The sequence below is a fragment of the Callorhinus ursinus genome, unplaced genomic scaffold (genome assembly GCF_003265705.2).
Source record: "Callorhinus ursinus isolate GAN/ISIS: 27379988/994484 unplaced genomic scaffold, GSC_fseal_2.0 scaffold34, whole genome shotgun sequence".
Taxonomy (NCBI): domain Eukaryota; kingdom Metazoa; phylum Chordata; class Mammalia; order Carnivora; family Otariidae; genus Callorhinus; species Callorhinus ursinus.
This window is the reverse complement of record NW_027397096.1, coordinates 13,876,283-13,901,835: the sequence shown is the minus strand read 5'-3', so window position 1 is coordinate 13,901,835 and position 25,553 is coordinate 13,876,283. Positions and strand designations below refer to the sequence as shown.

The window sequence follows — 25,553 nt, the reverse complement described above, 5'->3', positions numbered from 1 at the left end:
TTCTCCCCCTTTCCTGCTTTCTTTTGGATTATTTCTATTGTGTTGGTGATTACCCTAAAAACTACAGTATGCACTCTTGATTCATCAAAGCCCATATTAATCAGTACCTTTACCACAGCTTCCTTCTGCCTGAAGAATACCCTGTAGAATTTCCTTTAGTGCTGATCTGCTGTGGCACATGCTCTCAATTTTGTGTTTATCTAAAAATGTTTTCATCATCTTGCCTTCATTCTTGAAGGATCTTTTGCTGGGTAGAGACTTCTAGGATTGCAGTTTTCTTTCAGTATAGCAAAAATGTGATTCTACCCTTTTCTGGTTTCCATTGTTGCTGTTCAGAAAGAAGCTGTTAGTTTACTTCAGGTGTTGGCAAATTATGACCCCTGGGTTAAACTGGGCGCAGCACCTGTTTTTGTAAATATGGCTTTACTGGAACACTGCCACAACCATTCACCTAAGTATTCCCTGTGGCTGGTTTTGTGCTACAAGGGCAGAACTGAGAGGTTAAACAGATCATATGGTACTAGCATACAGACAAACAGACCAATGGTCTAGAACAGAAAGGCCAGAAACAAATGCGCAATTAGAGGGTCAGATGATCTTCCACTAAGATGCTAAGACCACTCAATGAGGAAAGGAAATTTCTTCAACAAATGGTGCTGGGAAAACTGTATATCCACACGAAAAAAAATGAAGTTGGACCCTTATCTTACATCATGTACAAAAATTAACTCAAAATGGGCTAAAGGCCTAAGTGTAAGACCTAAACTATAAAACTCCTGGGAAAAAACATAGAGGAAAAACTTCATGACACTGGAGTTGGCATTTCTTGGATAGGACACCAAAAGCACACGCAACAAAAGCAAAAAAAAAACAAAACAAAACAAAAACAAAAAAACCCCCAAAAAACAAATGGGACTACGTGAAACTTAAAAACTTTCACGTATCCGAGGATACAATCAACAGAGTGATTGTGAGTAGAATATTAGCTACATTAATTAATGTATGATCTTGTTTGTTTCTCTTTGTGAACAAGTTATTTATCCTCTCCAAGCCTAAATTTCCCAATCTTTAAAGTGATGACAGTACCACTTTCAATGTTTGTTTATGGCATAAAAATGGGTATGCAGTAAAAATTAGTTCCTGTCCTTTTCTAAACTGCCTTCAAAGTCTATGCCATTGTCTTAAACATTTTCAATGGTGAGAAATCTTAATCTTTCATCATGGATTGGGCCATATAGTCAACTAAAAGTGACTATACAAGCTAAGTTTAATAAACAACATGAGTGATCTAGATAGTTCTTCATCTAAAAGGTGTTTTGCAGAAAGAACCCTATGAGCCTGAGCAAGATCTTGATGATATCACTATTAGTTTACTTTTTGGAGAATTTCAATTTTTCAATTTTTATAGGCTAAAATGATTGTCTGACCTTAATGCTACCTGGATTGCATGCTTCTGTCATGCATACAACTTGAGAATATTAAAGTTGGCCACTGGAGACTTTGATGACTTGTTTTTGGATCACATAAAGAAACATGTTTTAGGGTGCCTGGGTGGTTCAGTTGGTTAAGCGACTGCCTTCGGCTCAGGTCATGATCCTGGAGTCCCAGGATTGAGTCCCACATTGGGCTCCCTGCTCGGCGGGGGGTCTGCTTCTCCCTCTGGCCCTCTTCCCTCTCATGCTGTCTCTCATTCTCTCTCAAATAAATAAATAAAATCTTTAAAAAAAAAAAAGAAACATGTTTTATTAGATGTTACTATTTTCTTTAAAAATGGTTTTGTCCAAGTGCCTTAGAAACAGCAGAACAGCAGAACAGGGGCACTTGGGTGGCTCAGTCGGTTGAGTGTCTGACTCCTGATTTTGGCTCAGGTCATGATCTCAGGATCATGAGACTGAGCCCTGTGCCAGGCTCCATGCTGAGCATAGAGCATGCTTAAGATTCTCTCCCGCTGGTGCGCCTGCGTGACGCAGTTGGTTAAGTGTCTGACTCCTGGTTTCAGCTCAGGTCGTGATCTTGGGGTGGTGAGATGGAGCCCCATGTTGGACTCTGCAGCCAGCACAGAGTGTGCTTGAGACTCTCTCTCCCTCTGTCCCTCCTGCTCATGCTCTCTCTCTAAAATAAATAAATCTTTAAAAAAAATTCTCTTCTCCCTCTGTCCCTGCCCCCCACCACTTGTGTCCACTCCCTCTCACTCTCCCTAAAAAAAATTAAAATAAATAAACAGTAGAACCAACTCTATGTGCCTAAAACAATCATGAATTCTGAGTTCTTAAGAACCACAAGAAAAACAATCCCACTGATACAAAGTCATACTTTATACTATCTTTATAATGTGCTCAGGATAATGTCATTAATGACCATCTAATTCTTTTCTGCCACAATTTAAGCACATCATCTCTTGTTCTACAGTCTGTTAATAAGAGAACAAGTACATCAATAATTAAAGTCTTTGGCACCTGAAGCAGCTATTAAATCACCCTTCATCCTTGCCTTCTCCAAGTTAAATAACCCAAATTCCTTTGCTTTTACTTAATATGTTCTAGCTCTTTGAAAGCTCAAATTTGCAATAGTAGGAAAACACCTGCAATACTAGGAAAATAACTTTTACATACTTTACACGGACAATTAAGAAAACATATAGAGTTAGAATTACAGTTATGTAAAAAAGCAATGTGGTAAATATATTTATGAATAAAAAATGAAGATTCAGAAAAAAACTGTCATTCATATATTAATTCTACACCATGGTTCTAATTCTAGTATTCTAGAGCACAATAATCCTTACCAGGGGACTTTCCTTGCTGTGAGTTGCTTCTTCGCTCTCTGTATCTGGCTGGAGTGGATAAACCTGCGTCTTTACTAGGCTTGCTAGCAGGCCCCATTTCTGAAATAAGGAATCCCATCTGTTCTGAAGGCAAGATATTCTCAGGTGGATTGGTCTGGCATTTTATACTGGCATCCACCTAAAATATTAAACCCACTCATTATTCTGAATTTACCCCAAATATCTACTAAAAGTTAAGATATTTTATCAGAGGAGTTCTATTATTGAAACATGATCCAACAAACATACCTGTAAAAGGCTTTTCATTCTTATGAGTGATACTACCTTTGATTTTGTTTAATCTGAATACTCAGTAGTAGGATATATATTTCCCCATGCACAAACCACTGAAATATATATGGAGCTAAAACATTTACTTATGATCAGAGGAAGATTAACCATGAAGCTTGTTGATTTTTTTTTTTTTTGGTAAAATTCACACACACACACAAATTTACAGTTGGTTAAGACCCCTATCTTTTTCCACTCTAGTATCCCTTTCATCAGATTTCCACCCCCATTGGTAATATTGAAATGGTCACTGGCATAATTCTGTTGGATGATGTCAGTGGAGCTGAGGACACTTTATTCTACTAATTTTGTATTCTTTGTCTTAAAGAGGTCCTCAAAATTGTATAAGCTTCAGCCCCTATAAAATCTAGATCTGTTCTGCTTATGAGATATGAGTTTGGAGTTCCTAAGTTTTCTTTGGAATGCAAATCCCTTCATCAAGGTGACCAACTTCTGAACTACTCTTATTTCTTTAAATTTATTTTAAATAAAACTATATAATGAAATAAAGCTAAAAGTTAAAAACATAACTTTTAAAGGCTCTAATGTTCAAATATATTTTTTAAAGATCTTGAAAGTAATTACATGAATACAATTTTAAGGTATGAAATCTAATATTTTGGATGTGACTATGAAGGAACAAAGACAAATTTTATGTTCTTTCCACAATCATATTTGAAACACAATGGGCCTATCTTTGGTCTACTGAATTTATAATTTATATTTATTATTTTAACACACGATATACTGGGTCTTGACAGTTGGGCTCAAAGAGGACAATGAATTGATAGATATCTTAAGACATTTGGATCTAAAATTAGAGCTAAAAAAAGTGTTAAAAAAAACACAACTGTCCAAAAGTTATCTTGGGAATCTAACAGTGATGATATTTTCAGTCCCATTAAAGAAAAAAATCCAAAATTTAATATATATATATGGCTAAGATCAAGAAAAAAATAAAAGTAGGAAAAAACAAGTTAATTCACAAAAAGTGATTTTAATTTAGGTGTACTTTTATTTAGAATCAAACTTTATTCATTTTCTGGTCATAAACCAGCAGCAATAAAGGAATTAGCTTCTACCTTCAGAAAATGTCTCTCAAAGGAGAGTCAGAATTCTGCTTTAAGAATGTAGGTAACAATAACAAAAAGAATGTAGATATTAGTAATGAAATTCAAACATAGTATGCTCACAAGTCAAATGTGAATTCAATAATGCTATAAGAAATATGAAAAGACCCTAACCATCTCCTTACCTCCATGCTACAAATGGCTAGGAAAGTCCTGATATTATCTGCCAGATAAACCATCCTTTCTGAGTAGTGGATTTTAATCAGCCAGGCACACCTAGTCCATCCAAATTAAGATAGGAAGCAAAACTCAAGGGATGCTTTTAACATGAAAATAAGGTTTATACCACAATGCTCCTACTGCCTCTCTAGAGGCTGACTTCAGACCATAACAGTAAAAAGATGTCTGGGGTTTAAGGTTACTTCTTTCTGCATTTTTTGTGCAGAATCACTGGGACATGATCCTTCTGGAAAGCATAATGGGAGCACCTGGGTAGCTCAGTCGGTTAAGTGTCTGACTTTGGCTCAGGTCATGATCTCAAGAGTCCTGGGATCAAGCCCCATGTCAGCCTCTGCACTCAGCGTGGAGTCTGTTTGTCCTTCTGCCTCCCCCCACCCCTGGTTTGGGTTCTGGTGTCTCTAATAAATAAATAAAATCTTAAAAAAAAAAAAAAGAAAGCATAATGAACTGGTAATAAACCCAAATAAAATGTGAACAAACTCTTTACTAGAACGGTCTTTAGCAAGAAGCACTAGGTACTTTGAGCTTTTTTAGGATTTTTTTCTTTGCCTTACCTGGGGTGTGCTGAATGGTAGCCCTTCCTGCACAAATACTACTGAAGATGGAGATGGATTATGACTTAGCTGCTCCTTCAGTTTGACATGAGCTTGTTGGATGGCTTCAGATTCCTGCATTGTAGTATTTTCAACAGGCTGAGCTGTGTGGATGGTATAGATGTACTCAGGTGACTGTGGTAGAGAGCAGGTAATTGCTTGTTCTGCTCCGACTACAAAAGATGTAATATCTGAGCCTACAGGAGTAAGTGGCTCCAGCTGGCTAGCCTGACTTGTGGAAGATGGATTGCTGTTGTTTGAATTAGCTAGGATATGTTGGCCTCTGTTAGACTGAGATGTTGGGCACTGATTCTCAACAGGCTCCACCTTCACCATCTCCAATTTAGGGGAGGAATGCAACTCATCTACTATCTGAAAAACAGCCTCTAGGTTTACTTCTGTCTTTTTATTTTCATCAGTAGCACTGCAAGGCCAATTAGAAGGCAGAAATTCAACTGGATAGGAGGATTGCATTGGAGGATTCTGGGAAAAGAGAAAATAGGACTGTTTGGATAGAAAATTGAATATGAGGTTAAGGAGGAAAGCAACAATGTTTAGGCTGATAAATGTTAAACAGATAGATTAAATTTTAACTAAAACTCACTAAGAAAACTTGAACACCAATCAACTTTTCAGCAATGGTAGCTTCAATTCTATTGTTAACATTTACTTAGCCACTAATATATGTCAACCACTATGCTAAGTTTAATACTGGAAAGGACCAATAATTCTCAGGGTTAAAGTATACCAAATCAAAAAGCTATAGTACCCAAATACCTATTTGCTGATAAAATGTCTATACACCCAATTCTTCCATTAAAAGTTGACAGACAAAAACATCACTTATATCTATCATATACTATTTTAGGAATGTAGTAAGGAAATTTCAAACACAGGATGCTCACAAGTCCACCAATGCTTCTATAGATTCAGGGGGAGGTACTGATATTCTGTTCCAAATGATCTGGGAAAAAATGGATGGAATATCGAATGTCCTTTGGTTCCTGAGATTGCTTATTTTTAATAATAAAACAATAGATTTTAAAAAGCTCTTTTAGATGTATTCTTTATATCTTTAAGATGTATTCTCTTATACATAGTACTTTGCACAGAGTAGGCATTCAATTACATGTTTGATGATAAATAATCTCAAGCTATGAATATAAAATACTGAAGAGTAATAATAAATAAAACGTGTAATAGGTTGATGTTGCCAAATACACAACAAAGACTGCGTCAGTTATTAGAAGGACATTAATGCCAAATAATGTAAATTTAAATGGTTTAAGCATCAAGCCACTCAATAAATGGTTTAGTGAGTTTACTGAGTTCTTACTATGTGCCACTTATTTACTGAGTTCTTACTATGTGCCAAGCACATGCAAAGTACTTTATATACATTATTCCATTTAATCCTCTCAAGAGGTCTATAAAACGTGATCATTTCCATTTTCAAATGATGAAACTGAAGTTCAGAGAAACTGTGTAATTTACCCAAAGTCACAATGAAATAACTGACAGATCCAGGTTTCAAGCATGGTTGCCTGACTTAAGAGCTCTTGCTCTTAACCTTTACACTATAATGATCATTCATGCACACTCTCACCAATATCTATGATGCAACTAAACCAACTGCTTTTATTTCCAGAATCACATCTAAAATATATTCTTTTTTTCATTTCAAAAATGTTATGTCTAGTTATCTTTATTTTCCTGTAACAAACATGTATTGTCTTTCTAGTAAGGATATTTCTAAGGATATGTTAAATAATTTATTTAAAACATAAACATGATCAAAACATAAACACCATCAGGAGTATCTCCAGTATGATCCAAGGGAGAGTGTGTCCAGATCCACAAACAAAAGCATCTAATTTGTGGGACAGACATATCCCTCCAGTGAAGATGAACAGATTGGACTATCATGCTTGATGGTACCTGCCATTAAAAATGTCCAACTAAGTCCCTTTGATCTGATTCTATGCTCTTCAAACAACGATCTGATTATAATTTGACATCCCATGTAATTTTCTCAAAAAACAAAAACAAAAAACAAACGAATGTTTCTTTCAGTTCCAGAATGCCACTAGTAAGATATTCTCTTAAAAACAGAAGCTATCTCAACTACATGATATCAAAGGCAAACACATAATTCCAATCTTTAAGCAATTACAGCATAAAACTACAAAGCATGGAATTTAATCTTATCCTGGAAATAGCCATCTAAAACATTTAAATCAATGCAATTGCTCCCCAATAAATGATGAGAAAATAATTGAAGTATAGTATTTACAATATGGGAGCAGAAAGGGATCACCACTTAAATTTCTCATTTTTATTTCACTTTCCCTTTCTCATTTAAAAAAGTAATTTTCTGTATCATCTTGGAAGAAACTGTCATTTGGTGACTTACATACTTTTAAAGTTTATCTGATAGTCATTTTACCATAGAAGAACGTAGAACAGCAATGCTCAAACTTTCCACAATGAGGAAAATGCTCTCTGTGCCGTACCACTAGCCATATGACACTTGGAGCACTAGAAATGAATTTTAGATTTTATTTCATTTTAATTAATTTAAATAGCCACATGTAACTAGTGCCTACTGTTTTGGACACTAGTGCTTATTGTGTAGATATCTGAATCTTCAGACATCACTTCTATCAACTCCCTCTTTTTTAGAACTGAGAAAACTGAAGCCGTAATCCACAGCTTACCTCTGGCTACTCATTAAGATAAAATTATACTTTAAAACTGTGCAAGGTCAATCATACTCCCCGTCAAGTACAGAGTGTGTCCACCGTTCCAAGAATCTTACCTGGAAGTAGTTGCAGTGTGCATAGGAAGAGGCAGTGGGGGTGACACAACTACTCAGAGCGTCCATGTGGGTGGAAGGAGAGCAGCACTGTAGCACAGCTGGGACAGATTCAAACAGAGAACAGTCATCAACCACAAGTAACCTCTGCGGCATTTAAGGCACACTCCCCTCTTTCAACTTAGAAAAATTCCAAGAGTTTTCCTTTGTGGATGCAATAAAATTATACTTAGTCCGACTCGGTGCTATTATTTATTGAAAACAACATGGCAATACACGAATTTAAAAAATCATTTTAAAGGGTCATGTCTACTTTTCTAATAATTTCTTTAGCACCTAAACATTTTGTTACCTTTCTAACTGAACATTTATTCTTATTGAAACTAATTTCATTTTACTGAAAATATCAGAACATATTTGGAATTCCAAAATAATTGTTTCAATCATTTTAACAGTAACAAACATTTGGAGGAGGGTGTGTTTTAAGGATAAAATAAGTGAAATACTCTCCAAACATTCCTACCATTATACAGTGCATCGAGTAAAATCCAGACAAAAATGTTTTAACCATTTAAAGAAATGGTTAAGAATTTTAATCTAAAGCCAGACTGTCTGGCTTTGGAGCCCAGTTCCAAAATTTTAATAGCTGTATAAACTTGAGCAAGGTTAATCTCTTTGGGCCTCAGTTTCTGCAGCTTAATAAAATAGGGATAATAATAGTACATACCCTACTATGTTTGTTGTGAGGAATGAATGAGTTAATATGTATAAAGCACTTAGGATAGTACTGGCATACAGTAGGCAATCAAAAAATAAATAGCTAATGCTGCTATTATTTTAACTAAAGAAGTACATTTTTCAAGCTTTCTCTTTATAGTTAGGATACCATAAAAAGATTAACTCTTTGTACTGGGATAGTTATACTTACAGATGCAGTCTTAATAATAGGTTGAGTCTCCTCTTTTCCAGAGAGAGACTCTCCAGAACGAATGAGAATCAGTTATAACAGATCACACCTTTGGATTAAACAGAGGACGACATTTATTGAGCACCTACCATGTTCAGGCACAGTACTAGGTGCTTTACATATATTGCTTCATTTAATCCAAACAACAATTGAATGAGGTATTAACATTACTTTACGAAATTAAGGAAACTAAAGCTCAGAGATGTTAAATAATTTGCTGAAAGTCACAAAGCTAATAGTGACAGAGCCAGCAATCAAACCTCAAAGCACATGCTCTTTAATGTACAATACTTCCCTAATCTTTCCTTCTTCCTAAAATGTAACATTTTAATTTTACTAGAACTCCACTTGATGAATATATTTTTAAGCTGTCTTTACTATAAGACTATACTTAAACTACTATATTTTTAAGTTGTCTTTACTTTCTATGCCCACATTTTTTTGTGTATGCTAATAAAATTACTAAATCTTATTCTATGATCTTTGAAAGTAAATTAGCCTAAGGATTGTAAAAATTCATTGCAATGTTTCCCTATTTCTCTATTATTGACTACTGATTTTTAAAATGTCAGAAGTTCATGAAAGTATACTAGAAATATTTTTCTAATATCATGTGCAATTTAAGCCATTAAATTTTGCACATGGAAGGAAAAACTTGAAATAATGGACAAAATTCTGCTTTAGATTCACATGTAAGGGTTGATGTTTTCTGAATTACATCATTTTAACAATTCCAGTGATTAAAAAAGCCAGACATTACTAAGATGGCCACATAAAATTCATGCTCTTATCACTTCCAATATAGGTTAGGTAAGCAGGTTCTTACACTTTAACCTTTGGAGATTATTCACATACACAATTTCAATGTTTTAGATTTGAATTTGATTTCCCACAGTATTTGAAAGCATAAGTATCCTGGGAAAGAACTTAAAACCAAAAAGGAAAACACCAAGGAGGGGTCTGCGGGGTTTGCCAAAACTCTGGAAAACAACAGACATTTTTCTAGAGTTTTAACAGCTAAGGAAAACCTAGCCCCCTAGTGGCAAGAAAAGACTCAGTCAGGAGCTGCAGGTTTTCACTCATGAGAGAGTACCATGAAATAGTATTTTGTTACAAATTAATCAATGAAAGGTATTAGGTTTATTTTTCTGATATTGTTCTGATTCCATTGCTTACACATTTTAAATAGTTGTTAAAGTATACTTTAAAATAAATTTCTTGGATAAAGTAAAATACACAACAGAGAGTATATTAATATATAGCTGATAGCTGATTTGATATCTAAGGAAACACCAAAATGCTGAATGTCCTTTTAAGTTTCCAATAACAAATGGAAAGTGGAAAGCTACCTGCAAAGGGGGACGTGAATAGATAATCCAAAAAGATTCCTCAGTGGCTATTTCCTTACCAGTGCAGTCAGACTTTGTACAGTCAACAAAACAGAACAAGGTAAGATACTAGTAAATTTACCGAATATGAAAAACCTAGCTATAGAAATGCAACTGTGTGCTTAATATATGACAAATTAACCCAGTTATATTATGAAAGCATTGTGAAAGCACTGCCATTTATAAAACTAAGTTTATCACTATATCCTAAGGCACATTCATCTGCATAAAGATCTTCCACTGTCTTCCTGAAGGCAGTATTCACTTAAGGCATTAAATTGCACGGAGAATGAAAAACTGGAAATAATGGACAGAATTCTATTTCAGATGTAAATATAATAGTTAATGACATTTTAAAAAACAATTCTGGTAATTAAAAAAATCCAGGAGTAGGAGTGCCTGGGTGGCTCAGTCGGTTGAGCGTCTGCTCGGGTCATGATCCCAGGGTCCCTTGTAAGGCTCCCTGCTCAGTGGGAGGTGAGCTCCTCCCTTCTCCCTCTGCCCCTCCCCCACTTGTGCTTGTTCTCCCCCTCCCTCCCGTCCCTCCCTCTCTCTCTCTCCCTCTGTGTCAAATAAATAAAAATAAAAATCTTTAAAAAAAAATCCAGGAGCACTAAAAGTTATCTAATGGTAAAAATTTTCACTCCCACTATAGGTTAGGAAAACAAGTTCATACTCTTTTATCCTATGGAGGTAATTCAAATATATAATTAAAATGTTTTAGACTTGAATCTACTCCAGAACAGTACAGTGACAACAGTGAGAAAATCCCCAATATAAATGCTCAACAGGAAAAACATCTTAATAGTAAATTTAGTTTCAAGATAAGTTACTATACATCTAAAACCCCAATACTTCCTCACTTACAGTAGGGTAAAGATCTTCTGGGCATATACCCAAAAAAAGTGAAGGCAGGCCCTCAAATATATATATATATATGTATTTGTGCATCCATGTTCACAGCAGCATTGTTCACAACAGCCAAAAGGTGGAAGCAACCCAGGGTCTATCAATGGATGAATGGATAAATAAAATGTGGTACATACATACAATGGAAAATTACTCAGCATTAAAAAATAAGGAAATTTTGACCCATGCTACAGTATCAATGAACCTTGAAAACAGTATGCTTAATGAAATAAGCCAATCACAAAAGGGCAAATATTGTATGATTCCTCATATATGAGTTTCAGAGAGTTGTCAAATTCACAGAGACAGAAAGTAGAATGGTGGTTGCCAGGAGCTGGGGGGGACGGGGAATGTGAAGTTAGTGTTTAATGGGTATGGAGTCTCAGTTGGGGAAGATGAAAAAGTTCAGAAGATGGAAGGTGGTAATGCTAGTACAACAATGTAAATGGACTTAACGCCACAGGACTGTGGACTTAAAAATGGTTAAAGTGGTAAACTCTATGTTATTTATATTTCACCTCAATAAAAAGAAAGACAAATATAATTGTGCTTTTGTTTAGTTTCTTCTGGCAGCTAAAGAGAACTTCCTGTCCCTCTTTCCATAAGAACAAAATCAGGCCTTTTCAAAGAAACTTGACAATAGAGGCTATCTGAGTGCAAGAACGACAGCACTGGAAAGCTCTTATAACTCCAGGTGCTGTATGTGTTGATGTACACTATATAAAATTAAAAGCCTAAAAATAAAATCTTTAGAATTTAAATGTACTTTTTTTTTTAAAGATTTTATTTATTTATTTGACAGAGAGAGAGAGACAGAGAGAGAGGGAACACAAGCAGGGGAGTGGGAGAGGGAGAAGCAGGCTTCCTGCCGAGCAGGGAGCCCGATGCGGAGCCCGATGCGGAGCCTGATGCAGGGCTTGATCCCAGGACTCTGGGATTGTGACCTGAGCCGAAGGCAGACGCTTAACCACTGAGCCACCCAGGTGCCCCCCAGTACTTTTTTGTTTTTTAAAAGATTTTATGTATTTATTTCAGAGAGAGAGAGAGACAGAGAGCATAAGCATGAGTGGGGAGTAGATGGGTCGGTGGGTGGGTGGCAGAGAGAAGCAGGCTCCCCACTGAGCAGAGAGCCTGATGCGGGTCTTGATTCCAGGACCCTGGGATCATGACCTGAGCCGAAGGTAGACGCTTAACAACTGAGCTACTCAGGCGCCCCGAGAATTTAAATGTACTTTAAAACAATGATAGGGGCGCCTGGGTGGCTCAGTCGGTTAAGCGTCTGACTCTTGATCTCAGCTCAGCTCTCCATCTCAGGGTTGTGAGTTCAAGCTCCACACTGGGCTCCACGCTGGGCATGGAACCTACTTTAAAAACAACAACAACGACAACAACAACAAAACCCCACAATAATAAGTAATTCTTTTTGTCCAAGATTCAAGTCAAAAAATTTTTTTTAAATAATGATACAATATGTATTTTTTCAATAAAAAATAAAAAGCATCATATGTACCTTGCAGAAGTTGTATATTCTTAACAAATTACTGTTTTTAGACTTTAGGATGTTAATATGTAGTTTCATTTGAAAAACAGCTTTTAAAATATTTTCTCCTTTCTATGTAAATAGTGTTTTATATTTTATAAAGTCTATTCACATACATTAAATTCATTTAATCCCTGACCTGAACTACTATTGCCACTTTATAGGAAGGGAAATTGAGGGGGAGTGTCATGAAATAATCCCCTGAAGATCAGGTTAAATGATTAACTACAAAGCTGACACTAGAATTATTTCATTCCATTCAATACACTATTTACTAGGGAATCATAATAGCCGAGCACCATGCTAGGTAGAAGGGTATACAGAAATGAATTGGAGGCAGCCCCACTCCTCAGAGGCCCCAAGCTAGGCCCCCACTCTAGCAGATGGGAGTATGTTCTCCCTGCTTGGGTAGGATGAGTCAATAATCCAGGGTAGTCCCACGGCCACCAGCAGCATAGAAGGGTAGGTCCCTCCATCATTTTCTGTTGTCTATCCTTTCTGGGAGTAACTAACTCCAGGAAGGAGACAGCAAGAGTCTCTCAAAAGATAAAACAAAAAGTCTCTCTCTGTATGAGAGGCAGGCAGGTAACAGAGCGCAATGACCAAAGAATGGACTCCTGAGTCAGTTTGCCTGGGTCTGTTCCCCAGCCTTGCCTCTGACTAGTTGTGTTTCAGTTTCCTAACTTACAAAATGAGGATAATTACATTTCTAATCTTGTAAGGTTGTCATGAGGATTAAATGAATTGGTATTTGGAAAATACTCAGAACAATGCTTGGTCATAGTGACTGCTATATAAATAACATCAGAGGGAAAAAAATGAACCCAAGATAAAACAAGACTAAAAAGAGTCAATCAATACTGGATCTCCAACATTTTGTCTTTGAAGGAGTGATAAGAGCGGAAAGAATGTAGTGAGCCAGGCAAAGAAAACAGGCACTTCAAGAGAGGAATGACGAATGTAAGCACAGATTCAGATGAGTCATTTTACGAGTCTGTCTGCCAGCAATTTTCCAGTCTCGATCTTTGGCTTTACTAGAGAAATTGATTTATAAAATATTACAACATTCAAAATTTACTGGTTATATTATTTGAAGACCAGATCCAAATTTATTGTCAATATAATTTTTTAAATGAAGTCAGGTGTTGCTGTTTACTAAAATTTGATCCAAACCTCGAATCCTTCAAAAAGATTCAAGTATGGCCATTATTCCAAAATTAGTTACTTCATTATTACTTTAAGAGCTGGATTTGGGAGTGATTATTACCCTGCCTCTGAGAAGGATATTCTATTGAACTTTGAAAAAGTCATTTGTAATGCTCTTCATAAAGAGGTACTCACTAAATATTGGTTAAACTGCTCACTACTTTTTGCTTCCTTCACCTAAAATTTGGAGGGATCAAATTCTTCTACAGTATTTTTATGGCACTTTCTTTTCCATAGCAAGTCTTTTGTATCTAACAATACAACCTTTTATTTATATAGTACTTCAGAATCTTCAAAGCAGTTTTGCTTATTACACTATATCACAGACCTACTCTATGTATTGGATGTCATCATGAGATCATGACATTTCTTATTCTCATAAACTCAGAAACATTATAGTCATTTCAATTATCCCTATTAAAGGAGACAAAACAAAAATTCAGATAACATAAGATTCTATTTCACATGCCCTGTAAGCTATCAAAACATCAGCAGCACTTACTTGTTCTTTTAATGTCTCTCTCCTCGTCCTTACCTTGAACTCTTGGAGACAATTTTTAATTTATAATTTTATATCCAAGCTAACATAAAATATTTTTAAAATAACATATCCTGAATTATAATAATTTAACAAGTAGTATTTCTATAATGAATGAATAATATTAACTATTTGTAGTGTTTTCTAGTACATAATACATAAGTGGTTCTCATAAAATTTGGAACCAAGTGTTTCCAAGAGGATTGTCTGGAACTTGAAATACATTTTCTTGTAGAAACATCATCACATAGGCTAATTTGGCTCCTAAACCACCCTAATATGTCCATGGGAAAATGCCTCCAAAATTACAAATTGGAAGGTTAAGCACCTTTCTATATCTCTCTTGCTGCAGTCCTTCCAAATTTAAACTCCCCAGAAGCTTCTGAGTCTTTAGTAGTTTGAGGAGGGGGCTTTGGAAGGAGTTTAGGAAAGGAGAGAGAAACACTTACTGGTAAAAGAAAGGGGGGTAGCAGTATTACCCAGCTGATGGGCTACAGAATGTAAAGCAAGTGTAAGGAAGACACAGACTATCTCTATGTGTGTATATACATTCTATGCATATCCGGAATGGAGCTGAAGTTATCATTTAGATAGTAATGTCTAATCTGTTTATTAAAATGTTGAATTGGGGGCGCCTGGGTGGCTCAGTCGTTAAGCGTCTGCCTTAGGCTCAGGTCATGGTCCCAGGGTCCTGGGATCAAGCCCCACGTCGGGCTCCCTGCTTGGTGGGAAGCCTGCTTCTCCCGCTCCCCCTGCTTGTGTTCCCTCTCTCGCTGTGTCTCTGTCAAATAAATAAAATCTTTACAAATAAAAAATAAAATGTTGAATTAAACTATTCACCAATAAAAATCTGACCCTATTTGTTGCTATACATAAGATCTAAAACTTCTAACATGAATTTAGTCATCTTCTATTTTTAAAGATCACACAGATATTTTTTTCAAAGAAGTAGCTGAAAATCTGGAAAAATACTAGACTTCAACCTTTTTCTTCATAAGAAGGTAAAAAAAATTTAGATTTCTAATAGGCAAAATTAATAAAAGTGCTAAGTCATCCTTAATCCATATACTTCCTTTGCGTTTTCCTTCTCAACTCCATCTACCCAATACAGTAGCAGTTCTAAAAATATATAAAACCCAATCTAATTTAAACTCTTGTTTTATTATTTTAATATTTTAATATTAAAATATTAAATATTTAATATAAATACCTATATTTAGGTAGAATGCAATAAGCCAATAATAAAAGAATACAGTTGGATGATACAGCTAGAAAATAGTCCTGTTACAAACAGAAGTTACCAGATTGAGAACTTGTAAAAGTCAACAAATTATTTCATTCCCTTACCAAATTTACATTCCTTCCACTTATTTTAGCTTGATTTCCTCCTCCCTAGGAGAAATGGTCTAACAAAATACCTCTAGATATCACTTCCAGATCTACATTTTTGAGAAAATTAATATTCCTAGAGTCTTAACAAAGGAATGCCCTCTTTCTTCTCTCTCTGGTCTTTTCTGAAAGCCTTGACCCTTGTCTTATTTCCATTGCCCCATTTTGTCACTCAGTATTAAAGTACTCTACATGATGAAACACACCGTGACTATATGGTGCTCCAGCAAAATCGAAGATACATTTGAATGGAAAGGAAAGACTATTAATCTTGCAAAACTGTACCCCTCCCAAAAGACACTCCCCTCCCCACAAGAAGCTAAACACATGGTCACTATAAGGATTCCCGATTAGTGGCTTGAGATCTACAGTGTATCTTCAATGCCCTTGGCTGAGCTCTAGGTCAGTTATCATTGTCAGGTTCTCTTCTCTGCTACTCCTACTCTGCACTTCTTAGTTGGCTGGGATTAACACTGAAGGGACCGCACTGTCAAATCACACCATCACGTTTTTACTAAAAGAATATAATTTAGTTTTAAGAGATAGTGTGTTCTTTTATTAAACTTCATTACTGAGATACTAAAATGATTTCATTATGAGGTAATCTCACCTATAATATTAAAAAATACAGTATATACAGTTGACCCTAGAACATGAGTTTGAACTATGTGGGTCCACTTACATGTGGATTTTTTTGATACAGTACAGTATTGTAAATGCATTTTTTCTTATGATTTTCTTAATAACATTTTCTTTTCTCTAGCTTATTGTAAGAATACAGTATATACTACATATAACATACAAACTATGTGCTAATCAACTCTTTATGTCATCTTAGGCAAGGCTTCCAGTCAACAATAGGTAATTAGTAGTTAAATTCTGGGGCAGTCAAAAGTTATACACAGGGGTGCTTGGGTGGTTCAGTCGTTAAGCATCTCCCTTCGGCTCAGGTCATGGTCCCAGGGTCCTGGGATCGAGCCCCGCATCGGGCTCCCTGCTCGGCGGGAAACCTGCTTCTCCCTCTCCCACTCCCCCTGCTTGTGTTCCCTCTCTCACTGTGTCTCTCTCTGTCAAATAAATAAATAAAATCTTTAAAAAAAACAGTTATACACAGATTTTCAACTGCATGGGGGTTAGCACCCCAATCCTGCATTGTTCAAGGGTCAACTATAATATGTATATAATTTTTTTTTAAAGAAAAGAAACAAAATACTGCACCAACAGCAAAGTTAAAACAAGGTCCCAATGTACCACATCCTAATTTCATTACTAGGACACATTTAAAAGATACAAAAGTTAAAAGATACTAAAAACATATACTTTTACGTACCCAACAGAATTTTCACAATCCTTAAGAACACAATGAAATTTTATATATTGCTTAAAAATATGCCCTCATCAGAAATCTTTGACATTTCTTAGGTGCATATTCCTATTTTTAAGCATGCAAAAATGCATTAAAAATATAAATGTTCATTATAAAGTACTTTAAGAGAAGCCACTGAACTTGAATTTCTCATACCTGTTGGATAGTAGGCTTGGGAGTACTGCGCTGAGGGTGTGTAGTTACTATATTTTTGGGAGGAGCTGACCATTGTTTGAGGACCTTGTTGAACGTGTACGGATGTGGCGCTTGGCTGCAGAGTATAGGTAACCTCAGTTGGAAACCTCTGCAGTACAGGAAATGGAACCCCTTTATCTGAAAAAGTGGGAGACGTTTCCACTTGTCCTGGGTGCATTCCAAGGGAGTTCTGCCATGTTCTAGGAGGCATCGGGGTCCGATCTAAACCTTTCAGAGGGAAAGTACTGTGGTTGTGGGATGAAGTCGATACGTAGGAGTAAGGAGACAAACTATCTCGCCGGAATGACCGGTGGAATTGTCCTACAGCCACTGGTCCTGCGTAAAAAAGGAAGAACACATTTACTAATTTTACATTATACCACTGGATGTAGTAAACCAAAAATCACAAAATATGAATATGTTGAATTCTCAGCCATTTTTAACACAACAGAAATTTAGTTCTGGTAAAAACAAGTTCAGAATCCAGAATACACATACAATGCTAAAAAAATAATCAAACTTTTGCTTGGTTCTCAATATTACTGTCATAAGAGACAAAGTAGCCAAACTCTATTATTAAGTCAAATTCACTGTTCAAAGCCTTTTATAGACGATTCAGTCATCTTACCTTTTTTTACCTCAACTGATTGACCCAGATTTTTCCAATCTGTAAGCTACTTCCTAGAAGTTTTAGAAATTCCATTCAGTCTTTCAAATCATTTAGAAACCTTAATAATAGGCATGAAAGTAAACACTCAACTGTATATATAAAATAAATAAGTGTAGATCAAACAAGAACTATAACACAAACCAAAAAGAAAGTTAATGTTCTTTACTCCCCTTCAATTTTTTTTTTTTTTATGATCATCTTTGCAGAAAAGTCAGGCTTGAAAACTTTAACTCAGTTCTCTTCTTCCTTTCTTAAATTAATCAACACTTTTCCATGGTCTTTTTCTTCAGAGGATCTCTAGTAGAGTCCCTTCCTAGATATCAGTAACTCTCAAACACTGATTTACTACATCTGAAATCACCTAGAGAGTTTGTTAAAAATCCACATACTCAGGCCCAAAGATTCTGATATTTGCTTTCTCTTATCTAGTAAGGTAGAAAGGAATTAAAAAGTGGAGATGATGAAGACAGACAAAGGGCAATACTATATAAAGAGAAAAAGAAAATATACATGTTGCAAACTGAACTTATTTTTCAGACTGTAATTTTTTTTTTTAAAGATTTTATTTATTTGAGAGAGAGAATGAGAGAGAGAGCAAGCACATGAGAGGGGGGAGGGTCAGAGGGAGAAGCAGACTCCCCGCTGAGCGGGGAGCCCAATGCGGGACTTGATCCCGGGACTCCAGGATCATGACCCGAGCCAAAGGCAGTCGCCCAACCAACTGAGCCACCCAGGCGCCCCAGACTGTAATTCTTGAACATAAAGCTAGGCTAATTTATTTCCAGGAAGACATCATGTATTAAATCATGTGGTTCACAAATTCCTTTCAATCTGCTTTATTAAACTAATCTATAAAACAGGAAAAGTCTAATTTATGTGCTACTCATCTGTTAAACTACATGGTAAAAGATGGCACTCAAAAACCTACTTTTCCAAATATTTAAACTGTAATCCCATTCAACGTGTTATACATCTTTCATTCTATTTCTTTGGTGTTTAATTTCCTCTAAAGAATAAAACATTAGGGGGCACCGGGGTGGCTCAGTTGGTTAAGCATCTGACTCTTGATTTTGGCTCAGGTCATAATGTCCTGAGATGGAGCCCCACGTGGGGCTCTGTGCCTGTGTGGAGCCTGCTTAGGATTCTCTCTCTCTCTCGGGGCACCTGGATGGCTCAGATGGTTAAGCGTCTGCCTTCAGCTCAGGTCATGATCTCCAGGTCCTGGGACTGAGCCCCTAGTCGGGCTCCGGGCTCAGCGAGAAGTCTGTTTCTCCCTCTCCCTCTGCCTCTCTCCCCTGCTCATGCTCATGCGCACGCGCTCTCAGTCTCAAATGAATAAATTTAAAAAAATCTTAAAAAAAATTCTTTCTCTCCCTCTGCACCTCCACTCCACTCAGTCTCTCTCTCTCTCAAAAATAAAATAGGGGCGCCTGCATGGCTCAGTTGGCTAAGCAACTGCCTTCGGTTCAGGTCATGATCCCAGAGTCTGGGGTTGATCCCCCAACCCGTCGGGGCTTGGCCTGCTTCTCCCTCTCCCTCTGCCACTCCTACTGTTAGTGCTCTCCTGCACTCTCTCTGACAAATAAATGAATAAAATCTTCTTAAAAATTAAATTAAATTAAATTAAAGCATTAAGAGTACTCCTAACCACTTCTGGTTTGGCACTGCCTGATTCAATTCAATTTTCTTAAAATAAACTCTTAAAAAATGATAAAAAATTTAAAAGGAATGAAGCATTAATGCCAAAAACAAATATATACATATATATATACATACAAATTCTAGAGCCCTGGAAATCAAGAGGTCTAAATCTAACAGAGAAAAAAATCTTAGTTCAGAAGATTGAATGTATTCAAATGATATCACCTCTTAAAAACTGCTTTTCCTCTTTTCCTCTAAAGTACAAAAAAATAGTTTTAATGGTATCTAACAATTCCATATGTATACACACTTTGAACTACCAGTGCAATCCTTTAAGACCTAAAGAAACATTTTTTGCTCTTTACAACAGCTGTTTCTGAGGTCTAAAACTACCCACCACTTGATTCTTCCTTGGATGCTTCACATGCTAAAACTACAGATTGCTACAGTGTGCAATAGCTAACCCTTCTTCTACCTTCTTTAGAGTTAAGCTATTAATGAATTTGCAGATTGTCAACAACTTAAGCAGCTAATTAAAGAATTCTCTACTTTGATTTCTCAAATGAAAATATAAATTCTATCTCTATCACAATAAACTCTGATCGCTAAATACTTATAGATTTTTAGATGCTGCTAACATAAGAATGCGGACAGGATTAGAAGGGCATTCCTTTTCATTTGTTTTTTTTAAATAAAGAACTAAAACATGTTCAGCTCTTATTTACTGTTAAGGGTTATCTCATAGGGTTCTATTCTGACCAGCTTCACAGAATATCATCTATAGGTTTTCAGAACATCTTCAAGACATAGTTGGCAAAGTTCAAATCTAGAACTCTGGAAATGCAAGGCAGGATGGATTTCTGTTCTTAAAGATCCTATTCCTTCTATATAGAAGAACCTGAGTTAATCAATTCCCAGGAAAAACTTGCTTCCTGTGAGCTTGGTATATCCAGGCCAAAACGGATTATCTACTATTGCTCACATTTGTTACTTAGTTTAGAAAGTTTTAACAAATACTGTTAACAAATATTGTAAAATAAATTGCCACTTAAGTGCAAAATAACAAAAGTGGACCAAAAAAAAAAAAAAGGAAAAACATGTGGTCTTCACATTTCTTATCAAGTACATTCCTGAAAGGTGAACAAGACAGTTAGTTCAATGGATCTTGATAAGAGAAATAGGTACTTAAAGGATTCTATTGTTAAAAAAAAAAAAAGACAGAAGTATTCAAACCATAAGCTGAAGTAGAACACAGTAAACAAAGTGGAAACTAAGAAGCAACAGTATAGTCAGGCATAAACTAATGAAAGACTCAAGATGAATAAAAATTACGTAAAAAAAAAAAAATATGTAAAGACAAACAGAAGAGCCAAGGGCTTAGAGCACAGAATTAAAGCAAAGTTGGCCCAGTATTCTTGAACTTAGAATTACATCCCACCCACACCAGTAACACAATTCCTTAGTGAATCAAGCCTATGGTATAGACAATCCACAAATGACAGATCTTCTGCACATACCAACAGGCAGGACAGTAAAAAATAGTAAATGCATGAAAACTACAATGATCTAGTTATATGTGGATTGATGTATTATTGATAAAGCAAAAGTATGAATTAAATTTGTTATTCAATAATCTTTAAAATGGGGGCGCCTGGGTGGCTCAGTCGTTAAGCGTCTGCCTTTGGCTCAGGTCATGATCCCAGGGTCCTGGGATGGAGCCCCGCATCAGGCTCCCTGCTCTGTGGGAAGCCTGCTTCTCCCTCTCCCCCTGCTTGTGTTCCCTCTCTCGCTGTGTCTCTCTCTTGTCAAATAAATAAATAAAATCTTAAAAAAAAAAATCTTTAAAATGCCACCCAACTGAACTATAAGTGAAGACAATGAGACCACAGGCAGCCCCTGTATTTCTTTAATTAAAATGGACTCTATTGGGGCGCCTGGGTGGCTCAGTCGTTAGGCATCTGCCTTCGGCTCAGGTCATAATCCCGGGGTCCTGGGATCGAGCCCGCATCGGGCTCCCCGCTCCGCAGGAGGCCCGCTTCTCCCTCCCCTTCTGCTGCTCCCCCTGCTTGTGCTCTCTGTCAAATAAATAAATAAAATCTTAAAAAAAAAAAAAATGGACTCTACCCGGGGCGCCTGGGTGGCTCAGTTGGTTATGTGCCTGCCTTCAGCTCCGGTCATGATCACAGGGTCCTGGGACGGAGAGCCTGGTGCTGGGCTCACTGCTCAGCAGGGAGTCTGCCTCTCCCTCTTCCTTTGCCCTTCCCCCACCTTGTGCTCTCTCATGCCCCTCCCCCCACCTGTGCTTGCTCTCATATAAACAAAAATATTTTAAAATAAATAAATAAAAATCAAAGAAAATAAAATGGACTCTATCCTTAGAATACAACTGGGTTTAACATAGGTGAGGGAAAAAGAAAGTCAGAGAGGTGAAAAAAGTGAGCAAGATCCTCTTTTTATGTATGCACGTATAGGTTTCTCTGTTTGAAGTGGTTATCCTATTTCTCCCAAGAACACACTTCCCAGTCTTTTCTCCTTACGCCCACCAGATACACAACCTGAAAAACAAACATCCATGTCAGAGATTCTGCCAAATGTATGCCATGGTATTATCTCCACTGCCTTTCCCCATTCAATACCCCACCAAAATCAAATGCCATCACATGGAAGCAGCTTAATATTCCTTTAGAATTCCTTTAGAACATTCCTGGGCCACTGCTATTTTTCCATCTTGTTACTAGAACTCTAACCTAATCCCTTATCTTCTAAACTCCACAGACACACAAGTTTATAATCCCTTATCTTCTAAATTCCAAATGAACAAAATGCTGCCTCATTCATAACCCTTGGCTGAGGTTAAACTGAACAAAGTGCTACTTTTCTTTGTATATTTTTTAAAGTTTCCCATACCTGAAAAATAATCCTTACACATTATGTTAAATCCAAATTAACATGGTGAAAATGTTTCTACGGAAGGCAAAGAATCAATTCTCATTATTATATCCAGTTGCTCTCTTGGAATACTGCCTCATATCATGGACTCTTTACACAGAGAGAAGGAATATTGCCACCCTCACCTTCCCAGAAGAGGGGGAAGAGCACCAGAAATCAAGTTGATAAAATAATTTTCTACCACAGAGAATTTTTGAGCTTTTCATAAATACAGTTACAGAAAGTTCTTTCAATACTGAAAGGTGTAGAGTGAAAGATTCAAAGACTGTAAATATGAACTTTCCAAAATTCTTTTTAAACTACAACTTGACAGGGTGCCTGGGTGGCTCAGATGGTTAAGTGTCTGCCTTCGGCTCAGGTCATGATCCCAGGGTCCTGGGATCGAGTCCCTGGGATCGAGTCCCGCATCCGGCTCCCTGCTGGACAGGGAGTCTGCTTTGCTTCACCCTCTCCCTCTGCCTCTCCCCCTGTTTGTTCTCTCTCTGTCTCTCTCACAAATGAATAAATAAAATCTTTAAAAAAAAGTAAAATAAACTGCAACTTGACAGTAAAGAACACCATTTTTGCCTTATGTTTGCCTAACCATAACACCTTCAGTAAACATCAGCTCTAATTAGTTACAATGAAAGAGATGTTTAGCCAATTCATTGTATGCAGGAACAGTATCTTATAAACAATTAAATATATTCCTATGTTTTTGCTCTTAAGATATATAAACAATGTCGACCTTTCTATCCATTCCTCAAACCTAGAACATGATTAGTGTCAGGACACCTCTTGTAAGATTTCTTAGATGTGTCTGAGGGGTGGAAGACGGCCTGTCCCTTCAAGGACACACTTCCACCCAAGGTACCTTGTTCACTTTCCCTCGGTCGGTATAAACGTTCTAAGTTTTTGTGGCTGTGACTCTGTTCCTTCCTACCTTGACCATCATATTCGCACCCTCTACAGTAACTCTGTTTTGCTTCACATTAGAGCAGAGACCCTTCGGTGTTTCTTCCTGACCTAGTGCTACTTGACTCTAGGCGCTCAAGGTAAGGTAAGGGTCTCAAGAAGGTAAATGGCCATGGAGGTTTGGAGTTCCAGAGGGGCCGGGAAGAGCGAAAGCCTACGGAAGGGGTCCCTTTGGCCGCCAGTGGACAACTAACCAGAAGGGACTCAATGCTTATGGCCTCTTTCCAGGGGAGGTACTGGCGGAAAGGGGTGCTGGAAACGGTGGAGGTGACGTGGCGTATTTCTCGGGAAGCACAGCAGCAAGCGGACCACCTCACAGGGGAGGATGTGCGAAATGCCCTCGGAAGTGGCGGTTGCTCCCCGGTGCCCCATGTGCCCTGCCCCGGGCGAGGACTCACCGTGCGGCTCGGGCCGGGGCCCCGCGGGCGGCGGCGGCTCCTGGTGCTGCAGCGGGGAGGTGGAGGCCGAGGCCGAGGCCGAGGCCGACGTGATGAGGAGCCTCTGGAAGCGGTTGGGCGGCCGGCAGGGCACCTCCAGGCCGGCCGCCAGCTTGGCCTTGTTGGCGCTGGTGAGCCTCTTGAGGTGCACGAGCAGCTGCGGCTGGTCGCGGCGGAAGTGCGGGCTGTGGAAGTGGTGGAGCGGCCCGTCGCCCGCCGGCCCGCCACCCCCTGGCCCCGGCCCGGGCCCCGCAGCGCCCGGCCCGCCCAGCACCACCTTGCGGAAGCCGTAGAGGTTGAGCTGGCGGATGAAGCTGGTGAAGTTGGTGGTTTTGAAGAGTTCGGGCTCGGCCCCGGCGCCCCCCACGCCGCCCACGCCGCCACCCCCGGTCCCTGCCCCGGGCGGGCTGAGCAGCTCGGCCTCGAAGAGCGGCTGGTCGATAAGCAGCCCCTCGCCACGGCCGTCCCAGCGGATCGAGCGGTACCGGGGACTGTTCACCAACCGCCACAGCTTGGCGGGGAAGTTGTTGGGGTTGATGGGGGTGGAGAGCAGCGCCTCCTCCATCGCCCCCGCCTGGGCAATGGGACTCGCCCCGCCGAGCCTGGCTCTCCCACCCCGTTCTCGATCCCCCCCCCCCCCCCGCCCGGCCTTCGCTGCGCCCTGCCCCCCCTGCTGCCTGCGCCTGGCCGCCGCGGACCCTGGGACCGTTGGCGCACAAGCCCCCGCCGCGCCTTGCAGCGCAGCCAATGGGGCCTCGAGTTCCCGCCGCGCGGCGGAATGTGGCGTGAGCCGACCCGCCCCCTGGACGCCGCGCCGCCCGGCCCGCCCGACGACGCCGCGTGCAGCAGCGTGGGGAGCGGCCGCTGCAAGTCGCGTTCCCTTGGCGGCGTCCCCGAACCGCCAGACTGCGGCGGAGTTGCTGCCCACCAGGTAAGGTTAAATCTGCAAAGAAATGAGCCTGATTATCCGGCGTGGAATACGAAGATTCGTGTTTATCCCACAACCGGCGTGTGGGGATTTCGAATTCTTAAGAGTGTACACTTGGCAATTCAAAGTCAGCCATTCTGGAGAACAAAGGGCTTAACTCTACGATCTGTAGATTATACTGTAGTATAAACTCTATAATCTGTAGATTATACCGTAAGTATGAACTAACAGTTTAATTGCTTGTCTCTCCAAAATAAAAATGGCGATGGGGGTATGGTATCCTGAGTAAACGATTCACCTTTTACAGAGTACCATTTTATGTGTTTTAATAGACCTTTTTACGGCAATATTTTGCTCAGGACAGGTTTACTGAGAACTGAGGTGCCTATGAGGAGGGAATCGGAAGAATATAAATACAATCCTGTGTGCGTGGTCAACCAGCCGGTGCAATTTTAGACATTACACAGAAATAAACCTCACATGAGATGGGATAGAATGCTACAGTATCCGTAAGGATAAATCCCTATCCGATCCCTAAATAAGAATATAGCAGGTGCTGTGCTAATAAAAAGAAAGGTCCATTTAGAAATGGAAATGGTTGGGAGGAAGGAGTATGTTTTAGTACTTTCTTGTGGTCAAAGAA

General features: G+C 38.5%; 1 protein-coding gene across 2 annotated transcripts in view; it reads right to left on the bottom strand.

Annotated features, from left to right (window-relative positions):
- The window catches only part of HSF5 (heat shock transcription factor 5), a 45,794-nt gene extending 21,163 nt beyond the window's left edge, over nt 1-24,631 (bottom strand). The window contains exons 1-5 of one of the 2 annotated variants that reach the window (XM_073879554.1): nt 23,944-24,631; nt 17,293-17,667; nt 7,837-7,934; nt 4,980-5,522; nt 2,786-2,963 (exon numbers count right to left, since the gene is read on the bottom strand). In XM_073879554.1, coding sequence (XP_073735655.1) covers nt 2,786-2,963; nt 4,980-5,522; nt 7,837-7,934; nt 17,293-17,667; nt 23,944-24,547 — 1,798 coding nt within the window. In that variant the 5' untranslated portion in view covers nt 24,548-24,631. The remainder of the gene's footprint in view (nt 1-2,785; nt 2,964-4,979; nt 5,523-7,836; nt 7,935-17,292; nt 17,668-23,943) is intronic. The other variant, XM_025851036.2, reaches the window with a different exon arrangement.
- Nucleotides 24,632-25,553: the final 922 nt, after the last annotated feature.